General features: G+C 52.7%; 1 protein-coding gene across 1 annotated transcript in view; it reads left to right on the top strand.

The window, feature by feature from the left end:
* Window positions 1-13046, top strand: part of GPR157 (G protein-coupled receptor 157) — a 28469-nt gene extending 15423 nt beyond the window's left edge. Inside the window, exons 2-4 of the mRNA XM_010364186.2 lie at window positions 1993-2206; window positions 7647-7841; window positions 8690-13046. Coding sequence (XP_010362488.2) covers window positions 1993-2206; window positions 7647-7841; window positions 8690-8905 — 625 coding nt within the window. The 3' untranslated portion in view covers window positions 8906-13046. The remainder of the gene's footprint in view (window positions 1-1992; window positions 2207-7646; window positions 7842-8689) is intronic.
* The last annotated feature ends 1745 nt before the right edge of the window (window positions 13047-14791 follow it).

The following is a 14791-nucleotide window of genomic DNA, read 5'->3' as shown; positions in this document are numbered from 1 at the left end:
TGGCCAGAGCCCCTCTGTTCTGGAAGCATCCTACCTGAGGCCTTCCCAGTCCCAGGGAACTGACTTTTCCCTCTCATCTTCGTCCCTGCCCGGCCTCCTCTGCCAGCCCTGCAGCATTTGGGAGAACCCCTTGAAGCACAATTCTCCTGGCCTCATTCTGGCCTCAGATTCACATTGAATTTTGATCTCATAGTTATCATAGTATCATTCCTGTTTACCTAAGGCTTTGCACTTCAGGCACCTAACTTAGGACAGGGGTACTGTGTCTTCTTCCCCGGACAAATCAGACGGGCCCCACGCAGCACCAGTGTCTGCACCACAGGCCTGAACCCTGGGATGGCAGAACGTGACTCACAACAGTCATGACAGCAGCAAACACTCACATACCTGCCTGGCCATGTGCTCTGTACACACATGTATTTATTCTCGTAACGACCCTACGATGACACCCTGCAGTCACTGTCGTCATCCACACTTTGCAGAGAACCTGGCGTGTTGAGGCTAAATAACTTTCCCGAGCAGGGGCAGAGCCGGGACTTGGATCCAGCCCACTACACTGAAATCCAAGCTCTTAACTACCCCACTGGCTGCCTCTCTCAGGAGCCCTGTAGCCTTTGTGTACTCCATTGCTGTGTAAGGAACAGTCTGGTTCAGGGACTGCAGGGAAGGGGCCTACCCCTGGCTGTGTGGCTGGCTATGGGAGAGCACTCTAGAAAACTGAGCCTGGGCCGGACATGGTGGCTCATGCCTGTAATCCCAGCACTTTAGGAGGCTGAGGCAGGTGGATCACCTAAGGTCAGGAGTTCGAGACCAGGCTGGCCAACATGGTGAAACCCTGTCTCTACTAGAAATACAAAAATTAGCTGGGCGTGGTGGTGCACGCCTGTAATCTCAGCTACTTGGGAGGCTGAGGCAGGAGAATCGCTTGAACCCAGGAGGTGGAGGTTGCAGTGAACTGAGATTGTGCCATTGCACTCCAGCCTGGGTGACAGAGCGAGACTCCATCTCAAAAATAGAAAGGAGAAAACTGAGCCCAACACTGCCCTTGGAGGGGCCCCTACCTGAGCTTTATGCTTTCAGAGGTCCCCGTTGACCCTTGCCAGGTTCCATTCCCCGCCATTGCGTAAGACGTCCTCAAGGCCGAAGGGACGTGCTGCTCAAAGCCACGTTCCCCCTCCTAGAGCCGGCCGAAGGTAAGCAGAACCCTGAAATTCCCCACCCAGGCAACCCTAAGCCCCTGACGTGTGCACCACTAGACCCAAGGGCTGACCAAGGGTCGCTGGTCGTTTGTGGCACATTTGCATGAGCATGGACAGGTGTTCGCTCGCTGGTGCCCAAGGCTTCCCGGAACAGAAATCAGATAGGCCCCACACAGCACCAGTGTCTGCACCACAGGCCTGAACCCTGGGACAGCAGGACGTGACTCACAGCAGTCATGACAGCAGCAAACACACACACACCTGCCTGGCCGTGTGCTCTGTACACACATGTATACAAAGCTTTTTTCTTTTTTTGAGATGGAGTCTCGCTCTGTCACCCAGGCTGGAGCGCAATGGCACAATCTCAGCTTACTGCAACCTCTACCTCCTGGGTTCAAAAGATTCTCGTGCCTCAGCCTCCCAGGTAGCTGAGATTACAGGCATGCACCACCACGCCTAGCTAATTTTTGTATTTCTAGTAGAGACAGGGTTTCGCCATGTTGGCCTGCCTCATCTCGAACTCTACGCACGTGTATGCAAAAGCAGCTGGGCACACGCTGGGAGCTGGCTGTCCCACGTCACTCAATTCTAATGCCAGTCCCTGAAGAATTCTAAAGTAGAGCCAGGCTCCTGGGGCAACACCTATCCCTTATTTTCCAGGGCCACTGTGCCATCCAGGCTCCGGAGAGCACCATTCCCTTTCTGAAGGGCGTCCTCTGTCATTTTTGTGAGGGCTGACATTGCTGGGAGCCATGGCCTGGCCCCAGTGCCTCTTTCTCTCCTTCTTCCTCAGCTGGGGGGTCCCGCTGGTCATCACTGTGGCAGCCGTCGCCCTGAAGAAGATTGGCTATGATGCCTCGGACGTGTCTGTGGGCTGGTGCTGGATTGACCTAGAGGCCAAGGACCCCGTCCTGTGGATGCTGCTGACGGGGAAGCTGTGGGAGATGCTGGCATACATATTGCTGCCCCTGCTGTACCTCCTGGTCCGGAAGCACATCAACAGAGCGGTAGGCACTGCCCTCAGAACTCAGGGCCCTCCTCATGGCCTCTGTGCCCAGGTGCAGGGCCTGGCGTTGAGTTTGACCACCCGAGGGGACAGGCTGCGTCTCTGGGGACAGAACCAGTGATGGGCTGGAGGGGACCAGGCACTTAATGTGCACCAGACACCATGCAACATGCTGTATTACACGGATCGTGCATCGGTTCCAGCTGCCCCATTAGGAGCTGGGTCCTTTTGCTCCTTTGTAGATAAGGAAAGGGAGGCTTAGCCGATTAAGGGCCTGCCGGGGCGCAGGGCTCCTGCGGACAGAGCTGCCGTGTCCTCGGTCACGGCCCTCTCCTGCCCCCTGGTGGATGGCCTGTGGTGGCTGCTTAAACTTGAGAAATTTAGCTAAAAGGGGAGGATGGACCCAAGACCAGGGTTCCCCAGGAGGACTGTGGAATTTCACAGTCAATGATACAAATAACTCACCTAACTTTGCTTCGTGATTTATTATATCCTAAATGGCAGGGTTTTCCGGAATTCAGAAATCAGTAGGCTGGGCTGGCTGGAGAGCCTAGGAAAGCATGGCTTTCCTCTGACACCTTGGCCCAGTTCCTCCTTGTTCCTGCCTGCCAGTCTGCATATGTGAACTAGGGGTTTCCTCTTGGCTGCAAGCAAACGCCTGCAAAAGGCCACAGATGACCCATTCATTGATCCACTCGACCACTCATTCTGTGTGTTATTTTAGTTTTATTTATTTTTTGACAGGGTCTTGCTCTGTCGCCCAGGTTGGAGTACAGTGGCACAATCTTGGCTCACTGCAACCTCTGCCTCCCAGGTTCAAGTGATTCTCCTGCCTCAGTCTCCCGAGTAGCTGGGATTATAAGCACGTGCCACCATGCCCAGCTAATTTTTGTACTTTTAGTAGAGGCAGGGTTTCACCATGTTGGCCAGGCTGGTCTCGAACTCTTGACCTCAAGTGATCTGCCTGCCTCAGCCTCCCAAAGTGCTGGGATTACAGGTGTGAGCCACAGTGCCCAGCCTCATTCAGTATGTTTTTACTGAGCATCTACTAGCACCAAACTGTGTATAGCATGGGGGTTTATCTTGAGGACTCGGACATGGATCTTGCCCTCCTGGAGTGAGGCAGAAGTGCAGGTAACTACGGGCAAAGATTCCATGTGAGGAGTGGCTGGAGCAGTAAGATAGATCCAGAGGAAATGCTCTAAATTCAGACTTCCGGGCTCATCCTGCAGGCTTGCTGGGGTGAGTCCCTGTGTTTCTTTTTGCCCTCTGAGTTTTCAGGGCTGAAATTGTAGGAGGGTGTGTACCCATCTTGTAGGCCATTCTGTCCACCCAGCAGCCATTTCTGAGCCAGGATGCACCTTGCGGCTGTGGCCATCTGGACACCTAATCCCCGCCCTCCCCTCCCATTGTGTCTTCCGGCATCAAGACCTCTAGTTTTCTCTTCTTTTTACTTGGAAATTTAGCCAGTTCTCACCTGCCCTAGACCCCTCTTCTGCCTCAGTTGGACTCCTTGCTGGAGATGGCTGTGGGACTTCCCAATTGGTCTGAAATCCTTTTTGGACTGGGCACGGTGGCTCATGCCCATGATCCCAACACTTTGTGGGGCCAAGGTGGGTGGATCACGTGAGGTCAGGAGTTCCAGACCAGCATGGCCAACGTAGTGAAACCTCATCTCTACCAAAAATACAAAAATTAGCTGGATATGGTGGCACACGCCTGTAGTCCCAGCTACTCAGGAGACTGAAGTGGGAGAATCGCTTGAACCCAAGAGATGGAGGTTGCAGTGAGCCGAGATTGCGCCTCTGTACTCCAGCCTGGGCGACAGAGTGAGACTCCACCTCCAAAAAAAAATTAAAATTAAAATTAAAATTAAGGCTGGGCGTGGTGGCTCACACCTGTAATCCCAGCACTTTGGGAGGCCGAGGCAGGTAGATCACTTGAGGTCAGGAGTTTGAGACCAGCCTGGCCAACATGGTGAAACCCCATCTATAATAAAAATATAAAAGTTAGCCAGGCATGGTGGCAGGTGCCTGTAATCCCAGCTACTCAGGAGGCTGAGGCAGGAGAATCACTTGAATCCAGCAGGCAGAGGTTGCAGTTTGAGCCGAGATTGTAGCATTGTACGCCAGCCTGGGCGACAGAGCAAGAATCCATCTCAAAAAAAAAAAAAAAAAAAAAAAAAAAAAAACTTAGCTGGTGTGCTGGTGCATGCCTATAGTCCTGGCTACTTGAGAGGCTGAGACAGTAAGGCAGGAGGATCGCTTGAGCCTGGGAGTTCACTGTATTCCAGCCTGGGTGGCAGAGTGATTCCCTGTCTCAAAAAAAAAAAAAAAAAGAAATCCTCTTTTGTCTTCTTATACCCTTTTATTAACTGTTGGTCTCCTGCCTGGGTGATGGATGCTCTTCTCACCTCCTCTTCTTCTCCACTGCCCTGGGAAGGTTCCGGGACCCCGATGAAGGCTCCCAGGCGCTGCGCCAGGCCCTGCCCAGGACTCTCCTCTACAGATGCCCTTTGTGTGTCTGTCTTTCTGCTTTGGCAGGGCAGGAAGCCTGCGGGGCTGAGGCCGACCCCTGCGGGTGACAATGGGTCCTCTTTTCCAAATCAGCAAGTGTTTCAGAAAAACGGGGTAGCAGTGGGCAGGGAGCTGAGCATGTGCTAGTTGCCTCTAGTTAGGAAAGAGCCAAGAGTCGTTGAGCTGGGACAGGCACCGCTAGGAGCAGACTGCAGCCAAGCTAGTGGGCAGTTCGTGCACCAGTCCCACCCTGGAGCTCCCCTACTTGTTTCGGAGGGGTGCAGCGGGAAGTCCAGCTCCCTGGGCTGCTGCTAAAAGCCCTAGGAGGAGGAGGAGGACGAGGAAGGCTCTGAGCAGGTGAGTTGCAGAAGCTTGGGGGCTCAGAGATACCACCGTGCACCAGTGACTCCACAGGACACCAGGTGCTGGCAGGAAACCTTAGGCACTTCCCCTCCCCTGGGCCTTCAGCGTCCCAGGCACAGGACCAGCTCAAAAATGCATTTTTTGTTTTTGAGGCAGAGTCTCACTGTGTTGCCCAGGCTGGAGTGCAGTGGCGCGATCTTGGCTCACTGCAGCCTCCACCTCTGGATTCAAGCTGTTCTTCCACCTCAGCCTCCCGAGTAGCTGGGACTACAGGTGTGTGCCACCACACCTGGCTAATTCTGTTTTTGTTTTTAAGGCAGAGTCTTGCTCTGTTGCCCAGGTTGGAGTGTAGTGGCAAATCTCAGCTCACTGTAACCTCTGCCTCCCGGGTTCAAGCAATTCTCATGCCTCAGCCTCCCAAGTAGCTGGAACCACAGGCATGCACCACCACACCTGGCTAATTTTTGTATTTTTAGTAGAGACAGATTTCACCATTTTGGCCAGCCTGGTCTTGAACTCCTGGCCTCAAGTGATCCACCTACCTTGGCCTCCCAAAGTGCTGGGATTACAGGCGTGAGCCACCGTGCCTAGCCTAGTTTTGTATTTTTAGTAGAGACGGGGTTTCACCATGTTGGCCAGGCTGGTCTTGAACACCTGGCCTCAAGTGATCTGCCCACCTCAGCCTCGCAAAGTGCTGGGACTACAGGCATGAGCCACTGCTCCTGGTCAATGCCCAGCTAATTTTTAAATTTTTTGTAGAGACAGTGTCTCACTCTGCTGCCCAGGTTACTCTCAAATTTCTGGGCTCAAGCGATCCTCCTGCCTTGACCTCCGAAAGTACTGTGATTTCAGGCATGAGCCACCACTCCCGGCCAAAAAAAGCACATCTTCATTATGAGTGGTTTCATCTATTTTTACAAATTCAGCTTTGATCTGGAAGGAATCTCCTCTTCCTCTCATGAAAGACGTTCTCCAGGAGGAGGAAAGCCAAGACTGGCTCAAGATCACGTTTTTGTTCTCCTCCCGGAGAGGTGGGTGGGCTGGGGGCACAGCAGGCCCTCCCTGTGCAGGGAGGAGGCTTGCTTTCTGGAGGGGAGGACGATGATAAGCAATAAGCCCGAGGAACAAAGATGAATGATGTCCTGGGACTGAGGGTGAGACAAACTATGGGAAACAGACTAAAATAAAGAGCGGAACGTGAGGATGGGACTATCTAGGAAGTGCCTGTGTAGTTATTATTTATTTATTTATTTATTTATTTATTTATTTATTTATTTTCTTATTTATTTTTGAGCTGGAGTTTTGCTGTTGCCCAGGCTGGAGCACAGTGGTGCGATCTCGGCTCACTGCAACCTCCGTCTTCCAGGTTCAAGCAATTCTCCTGCCTCAGCCTCCCAAGTAGCTGGGATTACAGGCATGTGCCACCACGCCCAGCTAATTTTTGTATTTTTAGTGCAGATGGGGTTTCACCATGTTGTCCAGACTGGTCTCGAACTCCTGACTTCAAGCAGTTTGCCCGCCTCGGCCTCCCAAAGTGCTGGGATTCCAGGCATAAGCCTTTGTGCCCGGCCTCTGTGCAGTTTAAATAGGGGCATCGGGCCTTATCCAGAAGGTGCTGCTTGAGCAAAGTCTTGAAGTGGACAAGGGGGGAGCCCAGGGACAGATGGAGATGGGCATTCCAGAGCAAGGGAGCAGCCAGTGCGGAGCCCTGGGGTGTGGGTGCTGTGTGTCTGCAGTATAACAAGGGGGTCGGTGTGGCTGCAGGGTTGACCTCGCTGTGACCGTAAGGGTTGGCCCTGCTGTGACTATAAGGAGCGTGTGGAGTGGGGAGCACTGAAGAGCTCCGAATGGACTTGCTGGAGCAGATGGGTTTTCAAGCAGCCCTGCTGCTTCTGTGTTGAGAATGGACCTCAGTGGGGAGCAGGACGGAGTGGCAGGGGCGGAGGAGGGAGCCCATCCAGAGAAGCGGTGACACAGCCTGGACATGGGGGCAGTGGCAGAAGGTGGCAGAAGTACCCAGAATCTGGATCTGTTTTGAAGTTAGAAGTCGGCACGGTGGCGGCTCATACCTGTAATCCCAGCACTTTGCAAGGCTGAGGCAGGAGGATTGCTTGAGTTCAGGAGTTTGAGATCAGCCTGAGCAACATAGTGAGACCCTGTATCTATTTTAAACAAAGAGGGCCGCAGGACTTGCTGGGGTCGGATGTGGGCTGTGGGACAAAGAAAGGGCTCAAAGCAGAGCCCCAAGGCTTTGGCCTAGGCAGCTGGAAAGCTGTTGTTTCCATGAGCTGAGACCAGGAAGGGAGCATTGGCCTCAGGGGTCAAGATCTGTCTTCTGTCTTGGACCTGAGCTGTTTCAGATGACTTTGAGACCTCCACATGGAGATGGGGACTGGGTGGAGGATCTAGCAGTCAGGGTTCAGGGAAAGGATCCGGGCTCCACCACACATCTCCCCTACCTCCCTGAGCTAGTTCAGGTCCCTGGGAAGACCTGGGCAGCCTGGGTGGATGTGGTGGGAGGGTGCCCATCTGCTCAAGTCTGCCCTCGCTGTCCCCACACAGCACACGGCGCTCTCTGAGTACCGGCCCATCCTCTCCGAGGAGCACCGCCTGCCACGCCGCTGCTCCGTGGCGGACAAGAAGCTGGTGCTCATCCCGCTCATCTTCATCTGCCTCCGGGTCTGGAGCACCGTGCGGTTCGTGCTGACCCTCTGTGACTCCCCCGCGGTGCGGACTCCGGTGCTGGTCGTTCTGCATGTAGGTCGTTCTGCCCTCCCTGGCCCTTGTTGTCATCCCTGCCCCCAGAGGAGGCACAGCCTGATTCCTTCCCGCAGCACAGTGGCTGCACCCCAGTGTTGGCCAAGGCACAGCTGCAGGGAGGGAGCTCGGCCCCACTGTGCTGTGCCTTCCTCTCTGCCCGAGACAGGGCCTTGAAGAGAGGAGACAGAGTGGGATCAGTGTGGTCCGGGGTGGGGAGGTGCTCACCAGTGGTCTAGGAGTAGCCCCAGGAGAGTTGACTGCTCCTGGGTCCTTCCCAGCCCAGAAGACCTGGAGCCCTGCTGGAGGCCCACTGCCAAGGTCATCCCAGATCAGCCATGGCGGGGAGGATGGGGGGAGGTGCTGGGGTACACAGCACTTCCCAGCCACCCCATGTGTGTGCATGTATGCATGTGTGTATGCATGTGTGTGTGTGTGTGTGTCTCAGCCATTTCTCTTTTTTAGGGGGGGCGCAGGGACAGAGTCTGGCTCTGTCACCCAGGTTGGAGTGCAGTGGTGGGATCTTGGCTCACTGCAATTTCCACCTCCTGGGTTCAACCGATTCTCCTGTGTCAGCCTCCTTGTTGCTGGGACTATGGGTGCACACCACCTCGCCCAGCTAATTTTTATATTTTCAGTAGAGACAGGGTTTCACCATGTTGGCCAGGCTGGTCTTCAACTCCTGACCTCAAGTGATCTGCCTGCCTCAGCCTCCCAAAGGGCTGGGATTACAGGCGTGAGCCACCGTGCCCAGCCTAGCCGTTTCTCTTAATTGGAACAATTAAGAGAACATGTGTTTCTGAGACCAACTCCAGCCCCATGCTCACAGCTCCTTTTCTCCTGACCAGGGTATCGGGAACACGTTTCAGGGAGGTGCCAACTGCATCATGTTCGTCCTCTGCACCCGCGCCGTCCGAACCCGGCTCTTCTCTCTCTGTTGCTGCTGCTGCTCTTCTCAGCCTCCCACCAAGAGCCCGGCCGGCACTCCCAAGGCTCCCGCACCCTCCAAGCCAGGAGAATCTCAGGAATTCCAAGGGACCCCAGGGGAACTTCCAAGCACCTGAGCTTTTGTCCTTTCTAGTTCTGTGCATAGGTGCTGCTTTCCTGGGGGTGGGCGCTTCTGTGAGTGCCTGCTGCAGGGGCGGAAGTGCATGTCTGCTGCACCGGAAGCCCCGGGTATTGATGCTCTCGGCTCCACTGGGAGAGCAGCCGCCAACTCAGCTTCTTCTACCTCCTAGATCCTCAGGCAGCAAGTTTCACCTGTACCAGTGTCCTGGCGCACTGGGGTGGGCGTTCATCTGCATAAGGGTAGCAGTGAGATTCAGGGAAACCAGTGGTCCACGATTGCAGCCACGGTGCCTCCACCCAGTGGACCTTGGTGTCCTGAGGGCCACACAGCACTGTTTACAATTTGAGGGATCCACACCTGTGCACCTGTCTTCCGTGTGATTAAATAAGCTGTTGGGGGCCCCAGAGAGGTGTCCCCATCCAGACATCATGGTGTTGAGACATCATGGTCCGGGAGTTGAGATTCTCTGGAGAGCCCAGCTTTCCTTGGAGAGTTTGCTCAACAGCGGAACCAGCTGCCATTCACCAGGTTGAAGGTTCCCCTGAGGTTGCGTGGTGATCACCAGGGGTGAGCACAGCCCAGCACAGCTGCTTAGGGACAGCAGACTCCCTGCGCCTCCTGGCCTCTCCCTCTGTGGGCTGCTAACCCTTGCTGTAGCTTGGGTTTGAGTGTCGAGCACAGGCCAGAATCCACACTCCTGCCCCCACCTGTCAATCACTTCAGACACAGGTTCCCTCCTTCCAATTCCAAGGCTGGAACAGGGGCAGGAAGAGGCGTCTCAGGGAACCCGTGAAGACCCCACTGTCTCCCCAGCTCCTTTCTTATAATCCTCTTTTTCTTGGAGAGACCAAAGTGGGTGAGCGGGGAGAGATTCTGGTTTATTTACTTCTTAGTTTAGTTTTTGGTAAGTTAAAGTGGCCGGAGAGATGAGTAATCCAAATACGATTCCTCAGGCCGGGCACAGTGACTCACACCTGTAATCCCAGCACTTTGGGAGGCCGAGGTGGGCAGATCACCTGAGGTCAGGAGTTCGAGACCAACCTGGCCAACATGGTGAAACCCGCTCTCTACTAAAAATACAAAAATGAGCCGGGCTCGGTGATGCGCACCTGTAATACCAGGTACTTGGGAGGCTGAGGCAGGAGAATCGCTTAAATCCGGGAGGTGGAGGTTGTGGTGAGCCAAGACCGTGCCATTGTACTCCAGCCTGGGCAACAAGAGTGAAACTTGGTCTCAAACAAACATTCCTCCCTAAAGGTGAAGGTTTTAAGATTGAGATTCAGCTTTTTGTTTTGTTTTGTTTTTTATTTGTTTTGTTTTTTGAGAAGGAGCCTCATTCTTTCGCCTAGAGCGTGTGTGGTGGTGCGCGCCTGTAGTCCCCACTACTCAGGAGGCTGAGGTGGGAGGATCCCTTGAGCCCAGGAGTTTGAGGCTTCAGTGAGCTGGGATGGCACCACTGCCACTCAGCTGTTTCCTGCCTGGGAAACAGCAGGACACTGTCTCTAAAAAAAAAAAAAATTAAAAAAAAATAAGGATTCAGAAGGATTCGGCTGTTTTGGTATTCAGTTGGGGTAAGTGGCGGCATGGATCATGGAGCAATTATTTACATTTAAAAGAAAAGAATTGAAAGTAAGCACTTGTATCTCTATTTTTATTCTGTGGCTCTTCCACAAACACTTTCATCTTATTTCAGAAAAAGCTTCTCTGTTCAGTCACAGGAGCCATTGGCAAAGAATGGGAAGTGGAGATGCTACCTCCAGGCGCTTGGCGAGAGAAAGTACAGCTTTACCTGGGATAGGTGATTTCCCTTGGAATCCATCGGAACTTGACAAAGCATGCTTTTCTGAGCTTAGTAAAATGGTTCTGGATCAAAACCAAAGTCACGTTGTGCTGCCTATCCCTGTTTGACTCTCAAAACCAAAATCTGTATCAGGAAAGGAATAATCATTTAGCGGACTGAGTCCAAAATGCTGATTTTTGGTTTCCTGTGAAAATGGATTTCTGTTTCTTTTTTTTTTTTTGAGATGGAGTTTCACTGTGTTGCCCAGGCTGGAGTGCAGTGGTGTGATTTTGACTCACTGCAACCACCGCCTCCAGGATTCAAGCAATTCTCCTGCCTCTCAATTCCAAGCTGCTGGGATTACAGGCACCTGTCACCATGCTTGGCTAATTTTTTGTGTTTTTAGTAGAGACGGGTTTTCACCATGTTGGTCAGGCTGGTCTCGAACTCCTGACTTCGGGTGATCCACCTCAGCCTCCCAAAGTGCTGGGATTGCAGTCATGAGCCACTGTGCCTGTCCGAGAAAACAGATTTCTTGATGGAAATTAGCGAGACAGACATCCCCTTAGGAGTGAAAGAGAGCTCTGGGCTGTTCCAGGGACAGCCACGCGGCAGAGGTAGCCTCTGTAAGTGAGTTCTGGACTCCCTAAAGACATTCCAGCAGATCTCTGGGTATGTCTCTGGTAAAGACCCTCACTTGAGCTTCTAGAAGGGAGCAAAAATTCAGGAATTTGCTTGCAGCAAAAGAGAACATGATTTACAGATAAAAGACAAAAGACAGTACTAAGACACAGAGGAAGAGTGTTAGAGTCAACCCTGCTCAGCAGGGGCCTCCAGAGCCCTCCCTGCTGTACCCAAGCCAGGGCTGAGACGTGACTCCCCAAACGGGCTGGCCGTGGTCGGGAAAGCCCTGTAGAGGGAGCTGAGGGCTCAGAAAACACCTGCTCTGGGTGCCTGGGCTCAAGTTCTCATTCCATTTCTTTGATGCCACTGGCCACTCTATCTGCTTCCGTAAAAACCTCCAAAAAGTTACACATCGGGTATCTAATTCAGCTTTCCCCCGCTGCCCACCTGTTGCCACAGATGAATGATCACTGAATGGTGGTGACCAGGTGGGCAGGGCAGGGGCTTGTCTGAATGCCTTAGCCCAGGCCTCTGGCCCACCGACCTTTAAAACAGCAATATTGCCTCCTTCTTAGATCCAGTTACCAAGTCAGTCTAGCTGGGTGGGTAGTGCTCAGACAGAAAGACTGGATGGGAAGGAAGTCACATCCTAAAAGTCCAGGAGGAGGCCAGGCACAGTGGCTCACGCCTGTAATCCCAGCACTTTGGGAGACCAAGGTGGGGGATCACCTGAGGTCAGGAGTTCGAGACCAGCCTGGCCAACATGGTGAAACCCTGTTTCTACTAAAAATAAAAATAAAAATAAATTTAAAAAAAAGCCAGATGTGGTTGCGTGTGCATGTAGTGCCAGCTACTTGGGAGGCTGAGGCAGGAGAATTGCTCGAACCCAAGAGGCAGAGGTTGCAGTGAGCCGAGATCGCACCACTGCACTCCAGCCTGGGTGACAGAGCGAGACTCCATCTCAAAAAATAAAACAAGTCCAGGAGGGGCTGTTACTTCTTTTTAATGTATTTATTTTTGTGAGGCAGGGTTTTACTGTCTGGAGCACCACACCCAGGCTGGAATGCAGTGATGCAGTCATGGCTCACTGTAGCCTCCACCTCCCAGGTTCAAGCGATCCTTCCACCTCAGCTCCCCGAGTAGCTGGGACCACAGGGCTGGCTAAATTTTGATTTTTTGTAGAGGCAAGGTTTTGCCATGTTGCTCAGACAGATCTCGAACTCCTGGGCTCGAGAGAAGGGCTGTTACATCTGATCAGGGCAAAAGGGGCTGTGCTTCTTGGACACTTTGCACAGCCCCAGTGGGCTTCTTTCTCCTCTGTTAGTGCGGTTAATGTTTCTCTGCCTGCATCCCCAGTCACCCAAGTGTAACCTCAGCCATAACACGTTCTGCAGCCAGAACAGTGTCCTCAGCTCAGCGTCCCTCTCCCATGCACTTTGTGAACTTTGGTCTTTTAACCAGGTTTACCAGCTGCTTTCTGCCTCTTTGTGCTTTTGAGGTTTTTTTGGTTTATTTGTTTTGTTTTTAAATAAAGATTATTATTTGACCCAGGCTGAAGATACAAACAGATCTCTTCACATGTCCACAACAAGAAAAATTGTTTTTACAAACTTCTAGTCGTGGCATCAAAAGTGTGAGTTTTTGCATCTGCAGAATTGTAATACAAGCCCTGATGGGGTGGAAGCTGAAGTCTTGCTGTTTTAAATTAAATAAATAAATGATTTTTCTCCTATATGTTCAGTAAACTGATTGCCTGCTGCTGTGTTGTGCAGGGCGGGGAGGGGGCGGTTGCTGCACAGGTGGCTCACATTGGCCTGTGTTGCTGCGGTTCCAGAGCCTACCATGAGGCTGAGATCTGGAGAAGACAGCTCTGCCCTTCTCTCTTGGCAAATGTAGCTAAAGAGGCAACTGCCCTGTTGGCATAGACAGCTTCCCCTGAGTTTGCCTAATAAACACCATGGGGGTGGACAGATAGGGAGAGGGTGTTAGAATACAGATTCCTGGGCTCTGTCCACAAAGTTGGTGCTTACCAGGGGAATGAAAGGCACTCCTATAGCAGGGTCCTAGTGTAGCCACCCAGTGGGTTCACCTTGCCTGCTGCCTACATAGAGCCGATGAGGGTCAACAGGTCCAAGTTCCAAGCACCCATGACTTGGGGCTGAACTTGAATAAGAGAGATGCTCCAGGGCTGAGCTGCCAACCCCGTCACCCTTCATGCATAGTTGTATCACGCACATGATGACCCACTGCAGCTGCAGCTGCAGGCTTCCTGGTGGTCAGGGACTGCTGGGACACCAGGGGCTCTTCTTGGAAGGGAGCAGCCTTCCAAACACATCTATCAGAGGTGGCTGCCTTGCTTTGTGACTTGCAGGCCTGCACTGGCCATGCAGCCCCACCTTGCGGTCATATTTTTCTTTAAACTGCTCCACCTGGGGAATTTTGCTGCCAAAAGCTCCTAAACTTCCTTCCACTTTCTGGATTTTGTGCAGTTAAAACTGCATTGAGGAGAATGGCTTGAACCCGGGAGGCAGAGATTGCAGTGAGCTGAGATCATGTCACTGCAGTCCAGCCTGGGTGACAGAGCAAGACTCCAGCTCAAAAAACAAAACAACAACAACAACAACAACAACAAACTGCATTGAATAGCCCCTAGAAGTGGCATCTTGAATTTGGTTATTAAGGTACAATATTAAGGTACAATATACACAAACTTAAGTAATGCTAGAATGGCAGTGCCTGGTCCTGCGTCTTCGAGGCGACCATCCTGAGGTTTGTTAACTATTCTCTCCTGTCTTTGTCTTTGTGTCTCTAAACTTGATGCTATGTGCTTATCTGGGAGAAAATGGAAGCATCCCCTCCCAGCCCTCTCCTGTGACCCTCCCCTCATTAACCACCATGTGCCTTTCCCTTTCCATCTGTCTCCCCTCAGTGACCTTTTGTCACCTCTCCCCTGACCTCTTTTCCAGAGTTCTCTTCGCCTTCCTCACCCCAGCAAACGCAGCATGCGTTCAGAATCCAGGCTCCATGTTCCACACTGTTCCCTCTTGCCTGGCCTCCTGCTTCTGCCGTATGCAGCCCACGCTCCACAGGGTCACCTCCTTCTGCTCCCATAGCCTTCTAAGCAGGTCTTTGGGATGCCACAGTCTCTGCAGAGATCATAAGTTCCAGGGACCACTCTACCAGGCCTTTTCCCCAGAGCCGGCCAGGCTCCTGGCACAGAGTCAGGCTGTATCCAAGGGTCAGCTCAGCACACAGCTGAGGCTTAGGCCTTGCACATAGGAAAAGCTATAGCAGGGGAAGCTTTGGGGGAAAGGTGGACCACTTTCTGAATGAAGCACGTGGGTCTAGAAACAATTACTCACTTGTTGGAGGAGAGTCCAGAATCCAGGCTCCATGAGGAAAAGGATTTGCCGGATGTGGTGGGGTCAGGACAGTGTTGCTAGCTAATAGCTGGCATTTCCTGAGTGCTTACCCTGT

The sequence above is a fragment of the Rhinopithecus roxellana genome, chromosome 12, assembly GCF_007565055.1.
Source record: "Rhinopithecus roxellana isolate Shanxi Qingling chromosome 12, ASM756505v1, whole genome shotgun sequence".
Classification (NCBI taxonomy): Eukaryota; Metazoa; Chordata; class Mammalia; order Primates; family Cercopithecidae; genus Rhinopithecus; species Rhinopithecus roxellana.
Note: the sequence above shows the minus strand (reverse complement) of the source record. Positions and strands in the feature narration are given on the sequence as shown.